Source organism: Schistocerca serialis, chromosome 1 (genome assembly GCF_023864345.2).
Source record: "Schistocerca serialis cubense isolate TAMUIC-IGC-003099 chromosome 1, iqSchSeri2.2, whole genome shotgun sequence".
In the NCBI taxonomy this organism is placed as follows: Eukaryota; Metazoa; Arthropoda; class Insecta; order Orthoptera; family Acrididae; genus Schistocerca; species Schistocerca serialis.
Window position 1 is genome coordinate 140162972 of NC_064638.1, and position 23278 is coordinate 140186249.

The 23278-nt window shown below is 39.3% G+C and overlaps 1 protein-coding gene across 1 annotated transcript in view; it reads left to right on the plus strand.

The window, feature by feature from the left end:
- The window catches only part of LOC126456322 (uncharacterized), a 653934-nt gene extending 630863 nt beyond the window's left edge, over nucleotides 1-23071 (plus strand). The window contains exon 7 of the mRNA XM_050092109.1: nucleotides 21378-23071. Coding sequence (XP_049948066.1) covers nucleotides 21378-21798 — 421 coding nt within the window. The 3' untranslated portion in view covers nucleotides 21799-23071. The remainder of the gene's footprint in view (nucleotides 1-21377) is intronic.
- Nucleotides 23072-23278: the final 207 nt, after the last annotated feature.

The following is a 23278-nucleotide window of genomic DNA, read 5'->3' on the forward strand; positions in this document are numbered from 1 at the left end:
CTCGTTCTGCTTTTGTTGACATTCACCTTATATCCTCCTTTCAAGACACTGTCAATTCCGTTCAGCTGCTCTTCCAGGTTCTTTGCTGTGTCTGACAGAATTACAATGTCATCGGCAAACCTCAAAGTTTTTATTTCTTCTCCATGAATTTTAATGCCTACTCCGAACTTTTCTTTTGTTTCCTCTATTACTTGCTCAATATACAGATTGAGTAACATTGGCAGTAGGCTGCAACCCTGTCTCACTCCCGTCTCAACCACTGCTTCCCATTCATGCCCCTTGGCTCTTGTTAATTGCCATCTGGTGTTTCTACAAATTGTAAATAGCCTTTCGCTTCCTGTATTTTATCTCTGACATGTTCAGGGAATGAAAGAGAGTATTCCAGTTAACATTGCAAAAGCTTTCTCTAAGTCTACAAATGATAGAAATATAGCTTTGCCTTTCCTTAATCTATTTTCTAAGATAAGACTTAGGGGCAGAATTGCTTCACGTGTTCCAACATTTTTATGAAATCGAAACTGATCTTCCCCAAGGTCGGCTTCTACCAGTTTTTCCATTCATCTGTAAAGAATTCGTGTTAGTATTTTGCAGCCGTTACTTATTAAACCGATAGTTCGGTAATGTTCTCATCTGTCAACATCTGCTTTCTTTGGGTTGGAATTATTATATTCTTCTTAAAGTCTAGTGTATTTCGCCGGTCTCATATATCTTGCTCGCCAGATGCTAGAGTTTTGTCAGGACTGGCTCTCCCAAGGCTGTAAATAGTTGTAATGGAATGTTGTCTACTCCCGGGGCCTTGTTCCGACTCAGGTCTTTCAGTTGCTCTGTCAAACTCTTCACGCAGTATCATATCTCCCATTTCATCTTCATCTACCTCCTCTTCCATTTCCATAATATTGTCCTCAAGAACATCGCCCTTGTATAGACGCTCTATATACTCCTTCCACCTTTCTGCTTTCCCTTCTTTGCTTAGAACTGGGTTTCCATCTGAGCCCTTGATATTCATGCAAGTGGTTCTCTTTTCTCCGTAGGTGTTTTTAATTTTCCTGTAGGCAGTATCTATCTTACCTCTAGTGATATAAGCCTCTACATCTTTACATTTGTCCACTAGCCATCCCTGCTTAGCCATTTTGTGCTTCCTGTTGATCCCATTTTTGAGATGCTTGTATTCCTTTTTGCCTGCTTCATTTACTGCATTTTTGTATTTTCTCCTTTCATCAATTAAATATCTCTTCAGTTACCCAAGGAATTCTATTAGCCCTCGTCTTTTTACCTACTTGATCCTCTGCTGCTTTCACTATTTCATCTCTCAAAGCTACCCATTCTTCTTCTACTGTATTTCTTCCCCCCATTCTTGTCAGTCATTCCCTTATGCTCTCCCTGAAACTCTCTACAACCACTGGTTCTTTCAATATATCCAGGTCCCATCTCTTTAAATTCCCACCTCTTTGCAGTTTCTTCAGTTTTAATCTACAGTTCATAACCAATAGATTGTGGTCAGAGTCCACATCTGCCCCTGGAAATGTCTTACAATTTAAAACCTGGTTCCTAAATCTCTGTCTTACCATTATATAATCTATCGGACACCTTCCAATATCTCCAGGCTTCTTCCATGTATACAACCTTCTTTCATGATTCTTGAACCAAGTGTTAGCTATGATTAAATTATGCTCTGAGCAAAATTCTACCAGGCGGCTTCCTCTTTCATTTCTTAGCCCCAATCCATATTCACCTACTATGTTTCCTTCTCTTCCTTTTCCTACTATCGAATTCCAGTCACACATGAATATTAAATTTTCATCGCCCTTCACTATCGGAATAATTGCACTGTACACAATTTTCACACCATAAAATAGGAATAGTAGAGGAAATGAAATTAATTTATAAACAAACTAAAAATGCAATGTGGTGGTGCAGGTCTTGTCACATCCACAGTCAGGTGCAACTCTGCTGATTACTGGCTTCAAACCAAGTGCTACTACAGCCACGGCTCCAGACTGCGCAAGGCTCCAGACAGCTCAGCGTTCACTGGCATGAGGACCTTGTACCTCCAGTTTCATGAAACTGCCTCATATACATCATCTGGCCTCAGGAACCACTGCCACAGGCTGCTCATCTATGGCCAAAGCTACTATGGCTTTCCTTGTTAGTTTTCAACTAACTGTAAATCTGTAACTGTAGGCAGAATATTAAAAAAAATAAAAAAAATAAAAAAAAACTCAGCTTCTGTATCCCGCATGTCTGACGTATAATCCAAATTAATGTGCATACTGTGAAACTGATAAATAAGTCTAAAATTATAATAAATGACTTAAAATTATGCAAATGCCAACATTAGTATCAGTTGCTAACCTAACCCATGGAGATATCTGTAGACAAAATGTATGCAGTCATTGCCACACAGATGATTAGGAGGATAATAATCTATTTCTTGTGTGAATTAATTTGAATGCTTAACTGTCAGCTGTGGTATTATAATGGAGATAAACTATATTTTTGCTATACAATCTCGCATCTTACCAGCAGAATTGTAACTTCTGCAAAATCTTTATAGCTCTTGTGGATGAGTTTTATTCCTCCACATGTTGGTAGTAGCCTAAGAAGAAAGAGACTATGATGTGAATGCCAGCATCAAGGTTCACTGATTTATGTTTTCCATATCTACATTATTTTTTTATCCCTTCCACATTTTTATGTATTTTCTATATTTTTCAATATGATTTCAATATTCTATGCACAATATTCCTGAGGGCATGCAGCTGTACTGTATGATTCAATGATGATGGCGTCCTCTTGGGTAAAATATTCCGGAGGTAAAATAGTCCCCCATTCGGATCTCCGGGCGGGGACTACTCAAGAGGATGTCGTTAGCAGGAGAAAGAAAACTGGCGTTCTACGGATCGGAGCGTGGAATGTCAGATCCCTTAATCGGGCAGGTAGGTTAGAAAATTTAAAATGGGAAATGGATAGGTTGAAGTTAGATATAGTGGGATTAGTGAAGTTCGGTGGCAGGAGGAACAAGACTTCTGGTCAGGTGACTACAGGGTTATAAACACAAAATCAAATAGGGGTAATGCAGGAGTAGGTTTAATTATGAATAGGAAAATAGGAATGCGGGTAAGCTACTACAAACAACATAGTGAACGCATTATTGTGGCCAAGATAGATACGAAGCCCACACCTACTACAGTAGTACAAGTTTATATGCCAACTAGCTCTGCAGATGATCAACAAATTGAAGAAATGTATGATGAAATAAAAGAAATTATTCAGATTGTGAAGGGAGACGAAAATTTAATAGTCATGGGTGACTGGAATTCGATTGTAGGAAAAAGGAGAGAAGGAAACATAGTAGGTGAATATGGATTGGGGCTAAGAAATGAAAGAGGAAGCCGCCTGGTAGAATTTTGCAGAGAGCACAACATAATCATAGCTAACACTTGGTTTAAGAATCATGAAAGAAGGTTGTATACATGGAAGAACCCTGGAGATAATAAAAGGTATCAGATAGATTATATAATGGTAAGACAGAGATTTAGGAACCAGGTTTCAAATTGTAAGACATTTCCAGGGGCAGATGTGGACTCTGACCACAATCTATTGGTTATGACCTGTAGATTAAAACTGAAGAAATTGCAAAAAGGTGGGAATTTAAGGAGATGGGACCTGGATAAACTGAAAGAACCAGAGGTTGTACAGAGTGTCAGGGAGAGCATAAGGGAACACCTGACAGGAATGGGGGAAAGAAATACAGGAGAAGAAGAATGGGTAGCTTTGAGGGATGAAGTAGCGAAGGCAGCAGAGGATCAAGTAGGTAAAAAGATGAGGGCTAGTAGAAATCCTTGGGTAACAGAAGAAATATTGAATTTAATTGATGAAAGGAGAAAATATAAAAATGCAGTAAATGAAGCAGGCAAAAAGGAATACAAACGTCTCAAAAATGAGATTGACAGGAAGTGCAAAATGGCTAAGCAGGGATGGCTAGAGGACAAATGTAAGGATGTAGAGGCCTATCTCACTATGGGTAAGATAGATACTGCCTACAGGAAAATTAGAGAGACCTTTGGAGATAAGAGAACGACTTGTATGAATATCAAGAGCTCAGATGGAAACCCAGTTCTAAGCAAAGAAGGGAAAGCAGAAAGGTGGAAGGAGTATATAGAGGGTCTATACAAGGGCGATGTACTTGAGGACAATATTGTGGAAATGGAAGAGGATGTAGATGAAGATGAAATGGGAGATATGATACTGCGTGAAGAGTTTGACGGAGCACTGAAAGACCTGAGTCGAAACAAGGCCCCCGGAGTAGACAACATTCCACTGGAACTACTGACGGTCTTGGGAGAGCCAGTCCTGACAAAACTCTACCATCTGGTGAGCAAGATGTATGAAACAGGCGAAATACCCTCAGACTTCAAGAAGAATATAATAATTCCAATCCCAAAGAAAGTAGGTGTTGACAGATGTGAAAATTACCGAACTATCAGTTTAATAAGTCACAGCTGCAAAATACTAACACGAATTCTTTACAGACGAATGGAAAAACTAGTAGAAGCCGACCTCGGGGAAGATCAGTTTGGATTCCGTAGAAACACGGGAACACGTGAGGCAATACTCACCTTACGACTAATCTTAGAAGAAAGATTAAGGAAAGGCAAACCTACGTTTCTAGCATTTGTAGACTTAGAGAAAGCTTTTGACAATGTTGACTGGAATACTCTCTTTCAAATTCTAAAGGTGGCAGGGGTAAAATACAGGGAGCGAAAGGCTATTTACAATTTGTACAGAAACCAGATGGCAGTTATAAGAGTAAGACAGTGTTGTAGCCTCTCCCCGATGTTGTTCAATCTGTATATTGAGCAAGCAGTAAAGGAAACAAAAGAAAAATTTGGAGTAGGTATTAAAATTCATGGAGAAGAAATAAAAACTTTTCGGTTCGCCGATGACATTGTAATTCTGTCAGACACAGCAAAGGACTTGGAAGAGCAGTTGAATGGAATGGACAGTGTCTTGAAAGGAGGATATAAGATGAACATCAACAAAAGCAAAACAAGGATAGTGGAATGTAATCTAATTAAGTCGGGTGATGCTGAGGGAATTAGATTAGGAAATGAGACACTTAAAGTAGTAAAGAAGTTTTGCTATTTGGGGAGGAAAATAACTGATGATGGTCGAAGTAGAGAGGATATAAAATGTAGACTGGCAATGGCAAGGAAAGCGTTTCTGAAGAAGAGAAATTTGTTAACATCGAGTATAGATTTAAGTGTCAGGAAGTCGTTTCTGAAAGTATTTGTATGGAGTGTAGCCATGTATGGAAGTGAAACATGGACGATAACTAGTTTGGACAAGAAGAGAATAGAAGCTTTCGAAATGTGGTGCTACAGAAGAATGCTGAAGATTAGATGGGTAGATCACATAACTAATGAGGAAGTATTGAATAGGATTGGGGAGAAGAGAAGTTTGTGGCACAACTTGACCAGAAGAAGGGATCGGTTGGTAGGACATGTTCTGAGGCATCAAGGGATCACCAATTTAGTATTGGAGGGCAGTGTGGAGGGTAAAAATCGTAGAGGGAGACCACGAGATGAATACACTAAGCAGATTCAGAAGGATGTAGGTTGCAGTAGGTACTGGGAGATGAAAAAACTTGCACAGGATAGAGTAGCATGGAGAGCTGCATCAAACCAGTCTCAGGACTAAAGACCACAACAACAACAACAAATGCACAAATGTATGAGAATATTTATGCTCTTACTGCTTAGCCTACCAGATTTCCTTAGCACCCAACAGTGATTTGAACTGTTCTGTCAAGCCAGAGAGAGTCTGCAAAGTGTCTATAATATCACTTCTCCTTCTTCTTCTTCTTCTTCTTCTTCTTCTTCTTCTTGCAAAATGTCAACCCAGGAAAAGATGTTCCATCAACACAAAATGCTAATGCAAAAGCCAACCATGATATACACTCAAACACACTCAAGAATTGTTAATAATGTTACAACTTCCCTGGCAGTCTTCCTCTTCCACAGCTAAGTCATGGTTCGTTTTAGGTAGTAACATAGCTCCATTTTGTTAAAAATCCCACAAAGTCTGACATTATATTCATGAAGCTGGAGCAATAGCCAGCCAGTTGATCCACTAAACATGCATTTCCTTGAAATGGCTTCCAGTGCTTCACTGTTAAATTTCTCCCAATATGATTATTGATGATGAAGTGCAGTTTCCATATAGGGAAATATGGCAATTTTTTGGCACCATGTTTCTAGAATGTTCTATCATTCTACTAGTAAAGCATAAATGTGTGGTGCCATACATCTGCCTTATCTAGCAGTCTAGCAGTTACATTAAAATCCTACAGCCTGTACCACAAATTCTGATTACTCCCTTTGTATAATGCTCCTTTTTTCTAAGTGTATGTATGTTGCCATCCCTCTCCTATATAGCTAATGCTTACATTTATGAAACAAATTTTGATTACATTCTTCATATAAATACAGCTCTCCTGTATTACAATTTTGTATCCAGATTTTTCATTTTTCTCAATATTTTTCCCTTTTTTCCACATTCCCTATGTTTTTTACATGTTCTCTTTGTAAATGCATAAGATTATTTGTGCTCTTATTGCCTGTCCTGCCAAGTTTATTTAGCATCTAACAATGACCCCTACCAAGCCAGAGGGAATTTACAGAAGTGTCTGCAAGATCACTTGTTCCTCTTCTATTTCCAAATTTCAACCCAGAAAAGAACCTCCTGTCAACTTGCGATGCTAACTGCCAAACTCAACCCTTTTATTCACAAAAACACCTATGATTTTCTGTGGAGGTAGAGTGGTGTCTTTAGAGTTCTTAAATGCAGCTTTCTGCTTACTGATTCTTACAAAATATCACTCCATAAACATCTCACAATGAAGACAACTATTCCTACTTTCTCGTATGTTAATAACACAGAATTTAGCCCACCTACAGCTGTCAAAACTTTGTCTATACTCTAAAGTTACAAAATGAATGTAACAGATGGATCAACTGTTGCAGTCAATGCTGCCATATGTATATACATAAGAAATGTTGCGGAGAGGTTGTAGGATTTTAATAAAATGACTAGACCATTAGATAAAGTATGTATATGCTTTAATATTGGAATGATAGAGCATTCTAGAGACATGGTGTCAAGGAGAAACTGCCACATTTCCCTATGCAGTAGTCATACTGCGTCATCAATAATCATATTGGGAAAAAATTTTGCAGTAAATAAATGGCAGCCATTCCAAGGAAATATAAAGAAAAAAGTAAAATAAAACAGTCTCGATTGTATTTTCAGATTTTTTATTTGTTAGAAACCAAAAATTCAAATCTAAAGAACCTACGCCTACATCAGATAAAGTGAAGTTGGCCGATGTTGAAATGCATGTTCTAATGGATCAACTGGCTGGCTATTACTCCAGCTTCATGGATATGGTGCAAGACTTTGCTGGGATTTTTAACAAAGTGGAGCTGTGTGACTACCTAAAACAAACTGTGACTTATCTGTGGAAGAGGAAGACTGTCAGGGAAGTGGTAATATTATTCTCAGTTCTTGTATGTGTTTTAGTGTATATTGCGGTTGGCTTTTGCATTAGATTGTGTGTTGATGGAAGATCTTTTTCTGGGTTAACATTTTGTAAGAAGAGGAACAAGTGATGTTGCAGACACTTTGAGGACTCTAAGCGGCATGACAGGGCAGTCCCAGTCACTGTTATGTGCTTAAGAAATATAGTAGGGCAAGCAGTAAGAGTGTAAATATTCCTGTACATTTGCACATAGAATACTGAAAACACATTGAACAATATAGAAAAATATGTAAAAATAAGAAAAACATTGAAAAATATGGAAAATATGAAAAATAATGAAGATATGGAAAACAAAAAAATATGGAAGACATGTCCGTTGAGTGTGACAAACCTTGATGCTAAGATTTACATTGTAGTTGTTTCTTGTTAGGCTACTACCAACCTCTTGAGGAATAAAACACGTCCATAAGAACTATAAAAATTTGCAGAAGTTATAACTCTGCTGGTAAGATGCTAGTTTATAAACCAAAAATTTAAGTTACCTCGATTACAGTACCAAAATTGACAGTAATGCATTCAGGTTACTGCATGTAGGTTACTATCTCCTAACCAGCTGTGTTTAATTGACTGCACACATCTTGTCTACAATCGTCTCCTTGGCTTAGATTAGCAACTAATACTACTGTTCAGTTTTTGCCTATTTTTAAGTAATTTGTTATAATTTTAGAGTTATTGCTCAATTTTATGGTATGCACAGTAATTTGGATGATACTTCATAAATGGGAGATGTAAAAGCTGAGTTGTTTTTTTGGATATTCTGTGTAGAGATACACATTTGCTGTCAGTTGGAACAGCCAAAGATGTGATCCAGGAGAATACCGTCCATGTTGCATTGCTTTGTGGTAGGTCAAGCTACAGCAGTTAATGTTGCCACTCTGACACAGTGAGCTCTGCCAAGTAGGCCAACAGGTAGTGAGTGCCTGTTTGTGGTCTGTGGCTTTAATGTTTAACAGTTAGGCCCAAAAGATTTACAGACGTTAGCTGTGATTGGGCATTGGTTTAAGTCATAGGAGAAAAAATTGAAAATTTGTGCCAGATTGAGTATTGAAGCCACGTTTCCTGCTTACTAGGTGGATGTACACCCTCCCACCCCCAACACCTCCCCTCCCCCACACACACACTACCAGCCCCCCCCCCCCCCCCCACACACAAACACACCACACATTCGCACACACTCACACAAACACACACACACACACACACACACACACACACACACACACACACACACACACACACACACACACACACACACCATACCACACGCACACACAGGTCATTGAAAAATAGTATTCAATGAATAATAGTATTCAATGAACTGTGGATGAAGCCCAACCAATAGGGAATTACATGCATTGAGTGGAAATAATAGTGCATTGAGAATGGCTAGCTTCTAGCCGAAATCTAGATCTGCACAATAAAATTTAAAAAGGATGACTGATCACTGCAATATATAATTTACACGTAACATATATTTTCTGTCAATAATATGAAGAAACATCTGTCTGGATATACTTAAGAGGATAGTTAAACAGTATTGAAATGTGGATCTTGTTATTCCATAGGTATTACAAAAATGAGGTGATTTATTGAATAGACGTAGGCAGAATCCTATTAAGAAGTTACTTCTGGCTGTTCTGCATGAAATTTTTTAAGCGATACAGACTTCAAATTATTAAATCTACTTTTCTCTCCATATCTCTCTCTCTTATTCCTATGGCTTCTGTAAGAGATATATGATGGCTGGGTTGGAACTATCGTGCAGCTTACATCAAATGCACTTCCCCTAAAATTGTCCAGTAGAGTTTCACAGGAGCTATATTGTCGCTCTTGAATGGAACCCTAGTTTACTTCAGAGATGAGAAACTGGTCAGGGATTGTTTATGCATGTGTTCAAACAACTACAACACTGAACTGTGAAACAGACAAATGCTTGCAAATCCTGCACACAGCCCAGTCTTATCAGTTGTGATTTTCTCTGTTTTTTAAATATGGTCTGTGTTTCTGCTGGAAGACACATCCAATATTAATGTCCACTAGTATGTGTCTCAATACTAAGATGAGAGCGTTGTAAGGTACTATGCTAAGAAACGCTAAGTGGAGATGTATGGATTTGCATTTTGTCATGTAGAGGTACTGACTGTTGTTAAAATGTTTTCCTAGTTTCCCTGTTAATATATACTGATGAAGTGAAATATCAAACTACACTTATTTGGGGCTACTGTATTGACTAACTGCATAAAATTCCATTTTAAAGTCATTTTGCTCATGAAGATAATAAAACTTTTTATTTATTTTGACTTTAGTTTTTCTTCTTAGAGATCTATTGTAAGTAATAAGATTTGAGAATGCATTGCAGGAACCAAAGTGTGAACTTGCCTTGCACAATAACATGAGGTACATGATCAGTGGCACTGACAATGGGAAGCTCATTAGATACATTGATCATAGTTTACCAATGTATACATAAACAAATGCATATTTAATGATGGCATCAGAGTTGTTAGTGATTATTCAGATATGAATGATAAGAACCTGCCAATTTCATAGTTTTAAATGAGTTGTAGAGAAATAATGATGGATCAGAACACTGATGGACAATTACCCACTTGTGATGTAACAAAATATTCTCATGTAATAAAAATATTTTAGATTGGTTTTTAAGACTGTGTGCATTCTCCTCTGTTGCTGACAACAGGATATTGTTATGTGGCAGCTTTTCCCTAAATTGTCATACGACATGTTTTGTAAGGTCATATGCACATCCCCATGGTGAATGTAGTCAAGCATTTGAGATGTGGTGCCACAGGCGACTGTTGAAAATTAGGTAGACTGATAAGGTAAGAAATGAGGAGGTTGGAGAGGAAAAGAATATATGGAAGACACTGACAAGAAGGGATGGGATAATAGTATATCTGTTAAGACATCAGGGAATAACTTCCATGGCACTAGAGTGAGCTGTAGTGGGTAAAGATCATATAAGAAGACAGAGATTGGAATACATCCAGCAAATAATTGAGGATGTAGGTTGCAAGTTCTACTCTGAGATGAAGAGGTTGGCACAGGAGAGGGGTTTGTGGCGGGCCACATCAAACCAGTCAGAAGACTGGTCACTCAAGAAACCATCATTTTTTAATATTGGTATGATAATTGCTTACAGAGTATATTTATATATGTGTGTGTAATGAGTGCACATACATGCATTTTCTTTATTTATGAGTATACTAGGGGCAGTCTTGTAGTAACTTCACAGACTAATAATGGTTGAATAATTTAGAGGTGGTATATACTTTTTGGAGTGTGGCATTTGTTTTAACATGGGATATGGGAGTATGTTGAAACATGACTCTGTGCTAGCTGTCTAATACAGGATACTGGTGTATTTGTTTAAATATCACATTACACTAATTGTTAAACTTAATTTTGTATTTAGATGTTATTTTAGAATGTGTGTCTTTGCATAAAATTGCTCAAAAACTGTAAATAGTGGGAGATGCTTATATTTTGAAATGGTTACAGAAGTGTTATAACGTCATTAAATAATAGTGATTTAGCTGCACTCTATAATGTCAAAGTGTCTTATGCTCTAAATTAGGTTAATATTTCTCACATTTTGCAGAATATACCATGGTGTTATTCAGTTACAGTAATTCATCCACACCCAAGCCGGACACTGTAATATCAGAGTGTGTTACTTCATAAATTATGGTAATAGTTACCACGATTTTTTAAATAGGATCACTCCACTGCTGATGATCCTTTCACTGCAGCATACAGATAAAGCTCATGCAGTTTCTCTAGTGAGAAAAGGGAAGGGGGGATGGTACTCATCATTTTGAAGTGTTTCTATTAGTCTAGGGAAAAAGGGGAGGGGAGGCATTTCCTGCCTTTCTTAAGTCGTCCTGTTGGCCTAGATCAATGGTAGCAGGGTGACTGCATCTTAGACTATTATCTGCACCAGAACTCAGCCATTTTTATATCAAGCAAGTGTCCAACAGATGTGGGCGGGATATCAGGTTATATCCTGACCTTGAATATACCACACACAACCACCCTACAGGTATGGACAGGGCACATGATACGTATCAGGTACATCCTGTTCTTGAAGGTACCTCACACAACTGCATGACAGGAGTGAGCAAATTGAGGGGTGAGGGGTTTTCCTAGAAACGTGGATGTGATGGTGAGATAAGATCGTTACCTGTCTTTGTTTCACTGCAACGCTACTGCTAGCATGCTGTGGCAGCATTTCTTACATCTAAGTGTGCATTGCAACTGTACAAAAGCTGAGTAAAATTAATGAGCTGTGGGGTATGTGCATCCCTTGTTAAGTAATGTGATGGATGGAATTAGGTGAGTCCCCGTCACAATTTTCTCCACAAAGTTTGTGCCTAACAAATTGAATGAATTCTAAGATGGGTGTGGGGAGCAGAGGCAGCAAGTACTGCCCACTGACTCTCAGCACATATGTGTTGGAGAGGGGGTAGGAAGGGGGAGGGGGGGGGGGGGGGGGGGAGAAAGCAGTGCGGAATGTACAAACAATGCACTCATCAGACAGTGGTGATCTTACATGTGTGCTTACTGGATTTGGCATGGCACAGCATGACATTCACTTCATAATGGCTGCAGCACACAAATATACTATATAGCTAGATCTCTATTGTTGCCTGCAGCTGCACACAAATTCTAGTGCCCTGAAATTGACTGGATACTATAGATTCAGCTGATCCTAAACTAAATTCTGTGCCCTTGTTCACAATTTTGTCAATAAATAGTACACAGTTTGCAACAATTCCTCAAAATTAAAGTGATGGTATTCATTTTAACAATTGGCCAGATTAAAGGGTAACAAAGAAAGTTAGAAACATTCTGTTCTGTCTCTTTCCATATATACCTTTTACAAGTGCCGAAATTATCTTTCTGACGTAAGCTTTTATACATCATATCCTGTTTTTACACATAATAAACATATGCATTTTATGACTGTTGCCAAGTGCAGTATAAATGCAGAAATGATGTAACATTTTTTGATGTCAAAATATTTGTCATTCATCAGGTATTCAGTCTGACAATCTACATAAATTCTGCAACACAAAGTAACAAAATTTTGCTACTAGCATGTGTAAGTATGTGGAACCATATCAAGAAGATCTTGCACCCCTGGCAAAACTGCTAAAATCCTCCCTCCCCCCCCCCCCCCCCCCCCTTCCCTGCCAAAAAACTTTCTTTCAGCAGTTTTTTCAATGCGTATTTAACAAATTTCAATTTTGTTAGTAATCAAAACAGATTGTTCAGTGAGGATTGATACAAGAATTACAGGGATTAAATGTTTAGCAAAGAACATTAAGAGTTTTGATACTCGAGCAAGAGTGAGAACTTTAATTGCTCTACAATAACAACAAAGTATCTTGTAAATATGTAAGGCCAACGTCCAGATATTTGAACAATGCAGTTGACGGCCAGTGGCGGAGTGTATGTCTGTTTATACGATGGTTCAGTGTGAATTCAGCAATTCCTGTAATATTATTACTCAGCCATAAGGGGCTTACTCATGAATACCTTTTCATTTACGCAGCAGATAATATTTACCAAAACTTAGTAGCAGCAAAAGTACTGACTGGTGGGGCAAATAAATTACACACCCTTCCACCTTCCTTGCTCACTTTCTCCACCAACACATTTCACTCAAGCTCTAAGTTGGCAGAAATTGCCAAAAATTGGAAGCCTTCAACCAAATAGAATATTTGCTTCAGCATCCGCTCACCAACCTTTCGTATCCTACAGTACCACAGTATAGTAATGGAAAATGCCATTGTTGAACGGAGCAAACAATGTAGGTGAGAGCTGTGCAAATGAAGCATATAGTGTCACATAACCCATGGTAGCATTAGATGTCTGATTGGTAGCAGACTAGCAGTAGTATAACAAGAGGCATTCAAGCACAGTCTGCATTGTTGCTAGATTTGCCACTTCTTCCTCCCCTTGTGACATCATCGCTGGTCTCGTGCATTGTTGCCGAGGTTCTCCCCCTCTGGCATAAGCCAATTGCAGTATGTACAAAAGACACGAAATTCAAAAAATGGCAGGAAATTCAATAAAATAACCCTGTATGCTACAGGCTTAACACTACATTACTGTGACGTCTTTGTTGAAAGTACAGCTATTGTCCTAGGTAAAAAAAATGGAGGGAAAATTAGAAATTGCTGGATGGGGCATTGATCTGTTGGCCGAATTCAAGATATTCAAGCTGGCGAACTAGGGAATATGGAAACAGGCTCAATGATGTGACTACTCCAGATGGCAGACCTGGGAATGTGAGCACTGGCTCTGTGGCATCACTATTCAAGACGGCTGACCTAGGAAGATGAGCACAGGCTCTATGATGTCCCAGTCCAACAGACCTGCGAATATGAGCATAGGCTGCATGGTTGTCAGATTTCCTGTATTTTCCACAGCCCTATGAAATCACACTCGAAGATGGCTGACCTGGAGACATCAGCACAACCTGCTTGGTTTTCAGCTCACTTGTACTGTGTATAAAATTAAAGAAAGCCAGTGTGTTGTCCCGTAACATCACATACTGCTTGTCATAAGTTATAGTCCTGCTGTCTTTAATTCAAACAATGCCCCCCCCCCCTCCCAACCCCCCTGACATTGCAGTTTAACCAATTGCCACCCAAAATTTGAATCTGACTTGTCCTAAGTTTAAATCCACTTATGCTATTCTTAAGCAACTGTCACCACTTTTGGGATAAGGTAGGGATATTTGTGTTTATTTAAACAAATACCACACAGGAGAGAGCCATTTCTAGATCTATGCCAATACTCCTCAAGCCACCTGGTGGTGCGTAGTGGAGGGTATTTGTTGTACCACTGTGTGATCTTCCCTTCCGTGTTCCATTTGTGAATGGTGCAAGGAAAACCTCTGTATTAGCTTTAATTTCTCATTGCGGTCATTCAACGAGCCATATGTGGGAGGAATTTTAGTAGCAATCCACTCTATGAAGCGCAACATCTCTCTTGTAGTATCTTCCACTGGTGTTTATCGTGCATCTCTATAATGCTTTCCTACTGTCTTAATGACCCTGTAATGAAACTCACTGCTCTTGATTGGACCTTCTCTATCTCTTCTATTAGCCCTACCTAGTTATACTTTCCATGTTTGCTAACCCACTTCTTTCATTGGTGCATTACATTTTCTTCAGATTCTTCCTATGAATCTCGGCTTACCATCTACTTTTTCTGCTATTCATTTTTTGTGATCGTTCCACTTAACATTACACCAGGTGGTTACTCCTAGATATTTTACAGTAAATGCTGTTTCCTGGAACTTGTTATCAATTTTGTAGTTGTACAATAGAGGATTTCATCTCCTATGTGTGCACAGTATGTTACATTTATTTAAATTCAGGGTCAACTGCCAATACATCCCTCATTTACAATCCTCTGCAGCTGGTCCTGCAAATTGCTGCTCTCTTGAGGCATTGCTACCTCCTTGTAGACAATTGCATCATCTGTGAACAGTCTTGTGGATCTTCCAATGGTCCTCAAAATACCTTTACATCTGTAGATTTTGTTCCATTAAGAGTGGCATGTTGAATTCTCTCTGCAAGGAAGTCTTGAGTCCAGTGTCAGATCTGGTCCAATACATGGTAAGCTCAATTTTTTTTCATTACATGGCAGTGTGAGATGCTGTCAGGTGCCGTCCTGAAGTCTAGGAACATGGCTTCAATGTGATAGCAGATGTCCACAGTGCTGTGGATCTCTTGGAAAAACACAGCAAGCTGAGTTTCATGAGATCTCTGCAGAATTCATGTTCATTTTTATGAAGGAGTTTCATGTTCTGCAAAATTGTCATAGTACATGAACATAAAATGTGTAATTATTTGCAGCAGACTAACATCAGCAATAGAGGCCTATAATTATGTGCATCTTTTTACAGCAATCTATGACAAACTGTTGCTAGTAGGGGAGCAAGTTCTTTTGCATATTCTCTGTAGTATCTCATATGTTCCCGATGCCTTTCCACTACTAAGTGATCGTAATTGCCTTTCTATTCTTGACTTACCTCAATATCTGATGTGTTGATAATCATACAATGACTGAAAGGAGGAACTATACTGTGCTCCTCCATAGTGAAACAATTTTGGAAGACTGAATTCAGTATTTTGGCATTTCTCTCTGTCAATTTCCTTTCATTGCCAGTAAGTTCTCTGATTTTGATCCACTTTGTGATTTTATATAAGGCCATAGCCTCTTAGGGTTTTTAATCAGATTTTTTGGAAAAATTTTACCTTGAAAGTCATTGAACACTTCTCTCATTGCTCTCTTAATGCTTATTTTCAGTTCATTCAGCTTTGGTTATTCAGTTATGTTTTGACTTCTCTTGAATCTGTGATGAAGCCCTCTTTGTTTATGTATCATCATTGTATGTTCTCAGAACTATACCATTTGTTAAAGGAAAATATGGAGCATAGTGTAATCAATAGTGAAATCCATAATTATAGTACAAGAAAAAGAGAGGATTGCCACATAAAATTTAGTAATAAAAGAACAACAGATCATAATTCATTTTCTGCTGGAAAACATTTTTATAGTAACAGATTGCCAAATAAAATAAAATTGTTAAAAGAAAACATATTTAAGACAAAATTAAAGTAACTGTTAATTGACAAATGGTTGTATTCCACCAAGGATTTTTAATGTTATTGTGTGTAATTTACGTTTACATCCAAACTTTTTTTAATGTTCTTGTGTTTGTAAACTGACTGTGCCCATGACTGTTAAGTTATTATGGATAAATAAATGATTTATTTATTATTATTTATTATTTATCTTGGATTGTGACATCATACAGCCTGTGCTCATATTCCCGAGTAAGCAATCGGGAATAGTGATGTCATAGAGGTTGAGCTGATATTCCAGGTCAGTCATATTGGATCACCATCTTGGATTCTGACACCATAGAGCCTGTGCTTGTATTCCCACATAGCTATCTTGAATAATGACATCATTGACACTGTGCTCACATTCTCAGTTCTGCCATCTTGAATAGTCACATAATAGAGCCTCTGCTCATATTTTCATGTTTCTAAACTTGAATTTGTTGAATTTCATATCAACAGATCAGTGCCGCATCTAGCTGTTTTGAATGTTCTGCCATTTTATACCTAGAACAACAGATCTACTTCCAACAGTGGCATCATAGGAGTGGGCGGAATACTCTGGAGCATAACTGGGCTATTTTGAATTTCTCATCAGTTTTTTAATTTAGCGTCATTTTTTGAATTTTCTGCCATTTTACATTTGCACAATTAGTCTTTGTCAGAGGGGAAGAAATCCAGTAACAGTTCAAGACATCCTCGATGATTTCATAGGTGGAAAGGAAGGGGGAGGTACATGCTCACTGATTTCTTAAGAGGACTGGAAGGAGGAAGTGGTCAAATTTGGCAACAATGCAGACTGTGGTTGAACACCTCCTAATTTTCTGGTAATGTTCATTTCTTTTTAAATGTTGGTGTAATAATGACATTTTGGCAACAGCACGTGTTCGCAGTCAGAGCCCAAAGAAGTCTTCACATAGGCATAATATAAGAACAAAAGGGGCAGGAGAACTCATGTACCTTTGATTAGATTAGATTAGATTAGTTTTTTGTTCCATAGATCCGTGCTGAGGAGATCCTCGTGGACGTGGACCATGTCAATAATTTTTTTAAAGCTGAAATAACAAATAACAATACTAATAGTATGCGTATATACAATACATCATTTGTTTCTATTAAGAAATTTGTCAATGGAGTAGAAGGAATTGGCCACTAGTAAGTCTTTCAGGCACCTTTTAATCTGATCTTTATTTGTAACTAAATTTTTTGTGTTTGCAGCCAATTATTGAAGATGAGTGTTCCTGAGTAGTGGACCCCTTTTTGAACTAAAGTAAGTGCTTTTAAGTCCTTGTGCAGATCATTTTTGTTCCTGGTATTGTATGTATGAACTGAGCTGTTTGTTGGAAAAAGAGATATATTGGGAAAAGAGATATATTGGGAAAAGAGATATATCAGAAAAAGAGATTTTCCAGTTAATTATTAAGCTGTCTTTCTTTATGCAATTTTTTTCTAGTCAGTGTTGTTCCAGCTGCCATAGGGACTGCCTGTCTCATCAAGCCCTCAGTATGGCTCTACTACAGTTTGCTACTAGAGTGTTTGGCTCTCATGTCAGTTTTGTGACCTTTAGTGCTCTGATAATAGCAGCTCATATTTGGCAACACTAACCATGGTGGTTATTATGGATTTTTAGACAGCAAGCTCTCCATTATCTGAATTAATGCAAATGCAAGACTACACAGATTCGCAGAGAACTGAAAGTTACTGATAATACAAAATACACATTTTTTGTGGGAAGCTGATATTTACCACATTTACATTAACAACAACATGTTGGAAATCATTGACCTATAGTCCCTAGGCAAAGGGCTGTGCAAACACATACAAAAAATTATCTGCAGGCATGTTACAAGGGTTGAGATCACACATTTCGTGAAGATGAAAAGCTAAACAACAGAAAAATATTTCAGGGATATCTGACAAAGGGACTGGTGCCTGAGTAATTTCTGGAAATAAAACATGTGCAGATGAGATAGAACAGGAATTGAAATGAAAACATTCATTCTAATTGAATAGCAATACTCAGTGCTTCACTTTCTTTTTTTCTTTTTTTCCAGCATTGCTGAACTATGTATGTATCATCTGCAAACTGGATAATTGGCATTCAAATGGTCTGCAGCTTTCTCTATATACACAAGTACTCTGATGAGCCAAGATATTAGCTTGCTTAATAGCATTTAGTTTGCTTAATAGTGTGTTGGTCCTCCTTTGGAAAGCAATAAAGCAGTGTCTACACATGAAATGGGTTCAACAAGTCCTTGATATGTTTCTGGAGATCTTAGGTACCAGATGCCTATGCACAAGTCACACATTTCTTGTAAATTACAAGGCATTGGTTTGCAGGTGTGGAGCTGGTACACAATAGCATCACAGATGTGATGTGTTCCATCTGATTCACACTGGTGAAGTTGGCAGCAAAGAGTTCATTTTTCCTTGTCATGACTGTATATGCACACTGTTGTCACCACACCATTTCTACACTGTCATTTCATAAGGATACAACTACTACCAGTAGTGTAAGAAGGGGTGTTCAAGCACAATCCGCAGTGCTGCTGGATTTGGTTCCCTCCCCCTTCCCCTTCTCCTTCTCTTTCCCCCTCCTTCTATGATGTTATCAGTAACATCTTGAATTGTCATAAGATTTCTCCCTCTGTGACATAGACCAAGTGAGTTCACTATTATGGTCCTTAAACCACTGTAGTACGATTATGACCTTATGACAGCGTTGTCCACCTGGAAGGGGCCATCATCATTCAGATGATGGGACTGGAGGAAGGGGGGATGGAAGAATAGGGAAAGGGGGGGGGGGGGGGGCGATATGTGTAGTCAGCAATAATGTTCATGTGATCCATAGCTGTCATGTTGCCTTCAATTACTACCACAGGTCCTATAGAAACCCAGATGATTGTCCCCCATAGCATAATACTGCTCCCGTCTGTCTGTATCCTTGGGAAGCTGCATGTTTTAAGCAGCCATTTGCCTGGATCTGGACAGGACTGTCAATCTGGTGTAACAAGAAATATGATTTATCTGTCCACGTGATACTTTTTCATGGATCTATGGTTCAATTTTTATGATCGTCTGCTCATTGCAGACATAACCGATGGTGTCATTGTGTCAACATTGGAACATGTAGTGGTCACCTGCTGCAGATCCCCATGTACAACAATGTGCAATGGACACTGTGCTCCAAAACCTTGGTGCCTGCACCAGCATGGTACTGTTATTATATCTGCCAGAGGTTGCTTCTTATCTTGCCTCATACAGGATGATTTTTTTCCTTTGTATACAAACTCTAGGGATTGATCAAAGAGAGGATACAGGACTAAAGAGGTCTAATAAACTTATTCCCAGAAGTACATGGTTTCCATGCTAGAGACAATGTATTCAGTCATACATTGTTACAAAGACTGTGGACCAATACATGCTGCACCATGCCGCCACAGTTACAGTATGTGTTGAAAATGGTTACCAGGGGCCTTAACGTATGTGTGTAAGTGCCATAGAATGTTCTGTCTCGCACTTCACATTGGCCATGTTGCATCTGAACAGTGTCAAAAATAGCATGAATATGCTGCTCTAGTGTCTCCAGTGTCGGCTCTGCATGCACAATACTTTTGGCATAGCCCCATAACCAGAAATCATACGTTTTGAGGCCCAGTTAGTGAGCAGGCCATGCAACTGGACACCCTTGACCAATCCATCGACCAGGGAAGACATGATTGAGATGTGTCTGGACATTAATGGAGAAGTGGGCTGAAGCACCATCATGTAGGAGCCACATAACCCTTCGAATCATCAAAGGCACTTCTTCCAGCAGGGGAAGCAAAGTCACTCGTAAGAAACACTGATAGTTCCAGCATGTTACTTGATGTGGAAGAAAGACTGGTCCCAAAATACAGTCGACAATTATCCTGGCCCACACATTCCCACTGCAGCGATGCTGATGATTCGCAGTCACCATATCATGGGGGCTCTGCACACTATCTCACAGATGATTATGACAGTTTGAGATACCACTCTGTGTAAATGTGGCCTCGTCTGTGAGTAGGCTGGATGACTTGAATCCTGGACTCATGGTTGCCTGGTGAAGAAACCAGTGACAAAACTGCTCCCAATATGGCAGGTCTGTTGCACACACTGTAAGTGATAAGGAAAGTAACAGTTGTCATGGAGTGTGTTCCACACTGTACTTGCAGGCCAACTGCCTAATACTGGCATGTCAGGATCTTCCACAGTGTTAATCACATTTTCCTCCAAGTTTGGTGTCCGAATATTTTGGGTACGTCCTTCGTGATTTCCTGCTTCCTGAAATGACCCTGCGTCAGACAAATTGTAAAATACTGTTGCAAACATTGAATGCTGTGGTTGTTGTCTGTGGGGATAAGTCTCCTGATTTAACCTTGCTGCCTGCTGCCCATTGCCATTTGCCTTTCTGTAAGTGAACACCATGTTGGCAAGCTCTCAGTTCAAATACAGAGCCACTGTGTACAGCACTGTATCAGACATGCTACAGGGTGAGTCAGAAGACAAGTGAATCAGATGCAACATTACGAATTACTATGGCAGGAGAGGGTGCTAGTGCATGACGTATCAGGAACAGTACCACCCTCTAGGAGGAAACCTTGCTTGCTCTAACTGTGGCTGCCTGGTGCAGTGCGTATTAGATTGCATCTCTGTAACAAAGTATGATTGAATAAATTGTCTCTAGCTTGGAAACCATGCATTTTTGGGCATAAGTTCATTAGACCTTGTTTGTTCTGTACCCTCTCTTCAATCAAACCCTAAAGTGGATAAAATCACCGTGCAGAGCAGGCAAGTCTCTGGCCTACACATTCTGTGATGCGGCGTGGACTTCCGAAACCTTGTTGCCTACTCATAATTTCACCATTTTTCAGCCACCACTAGAATAGTGCCTCATTCCTCTATGCTCTCCTTATATACTTTTCTTACCAGGTCACATGCCCACAGTGATATCAGCTGGCATTCAATCTCACTTGGGCTGTGGTCATGTGTTCATATCGGTGTGCATATTAAACAAATTTCCAATAATGCATAGCCAGGGGGAGAGCACAGAAGCAGTGCAAGATGTGTTAGAACTCATAATCTGTCCACAGGCTGAATGCAGAGGAGGCCGAGGTGCGGCAGCTGAGCCCAGAACATGCTGATGCCATCCACGACTTGTACCCCGCAAATGACCTCGAGAGCATCGAGGTGTTCCGCCGGCTGCTGTCTGCGCTACCTGCCTATGGAGTATTCTCCGCAACAGGCGAGCTGGCTGCCTGGATGGTGCAGTCCTACTATGGTGCCATGTTCTCCATGCAAACACGGCCAGAGTTCCGACGCAAAGGCTACGGCCTGATACTGGCTCGCCGGCTGTCAGCAGCAGTTGCAAATCGTGGCTACCAGCCCTTTGTCGTCATTCGACCCGAGAATGATGCTTCGCTGGGATTGTATGCCAAGCTGGGCTTCCGGAGGAGCTACTCGACAGTGCGAGTCATCTTCCGGCCGCACGCAGCGGCTCGTGACAACAGCTAGGCCACTGCAGTCGTCGACACCACATCCCCCTTCTCCGTCACCTGCTTCACCCTGCGTCTTCGCCCTGCCATGCCCTGGGCACGGCTAGCACCGACGTGCCTTTAGCTGCCCTCGCACTTCCAGAGATAAAGACTTTCTGCCCCAACACCTCTAGTCAGCCAGATTTAGCGCCTAGCATATTACCTGTAAAGAACACTGAGCCATTTGCTGCACTGTAGTACCTGACTTTGCTTCTGTGATGTTTGGCTATATCAAGACATACTGCAGCAAACCTGCATTTTGACTGGAGAGAAGCAGCTGAGCAACTGGCAAACGACAGTGCACCAGTCCTCTGTTTTGTTCTGTAGGAGGAGTGGTACTTCTGTGCTGGTATAACATTTAAATCTCCCAGTAGTAGGAACATTTAAAAAATTTCTCTGCACTGACTGCCATACAGTTGACATAAAAGCTGTGTTCTGTGCCATTTTTGCTCTGGCGACACTATTAGTATTTGCTGATAATTTTCATATTCGATAGCCTCAATTTCACCATTCAAATAAAATACTGGAAACGTCATCTCCCTATTCTGTGTTGCTGCATTGGTAAGTCCCACTATTATTTGACAGTGATGAGCTGTGATACTCTGTATCTAAGCTGCTTACTGGATTGTCACAATCAGTTAAAAGTACATCTGATTCATTTATTTAAAACTGCACAATGATTTCCACAGTTGCTGGTGGGCCACATGTCAATGTCCCTGCTTCTTGTAATTTTAACATGACTCCTATAAACAGTTTAGAGTATGTTGTTGTTTCAACCAGAAGATAAACAATGTTCAAAATGCATCATCAAAATTGAAAAATAAACAGCATGTGACTATTTGTTACAGTGTAACATATAGTTCTTAGTTTATGTCCCAGCAGTGGACGCTGGAACACAAATATAACTGAAGATGTCCTTGTATCATCTCATCTTCAGACTAAGCATTTACAAATATAATGAAATGTGACGTAAAACAGACTTCACAACTGGTACCACTCTTTGGAGCATGTTAAGAACAGGTCACTTTGTGTCTGGAACTAGGACAGAAGAAAACTGCTGTTTTCTGTAATGAATCTTCTGGTAATGTGGACTGATGAATGTGCTTTCTTGGTGGTTAGTAAATCACACTACCAACTATCCACCCAACAATTTCATCCTGCATTGTTATATTTTAATATTAACAGAACTTGGACATCAGTCATATTCTTGACAGTTGAACACAGCTTTACTTACAACTTGACTTGAAAAAATATTAACAATGACCTAAATTATTTAGAATTACTTTTCCATCATATCACACAATAAATATTATCAATAATTTTTATTGTGTAAGATTATGGACAACTAAATGATGAATATTATCAGTAATTCCAAACCAGGAAATCTACTATTATTATTTTTGTTTTCTATCTGTCTGATACTATAAAAGCAACTGATTCTGTTGCATATGCATGATTAA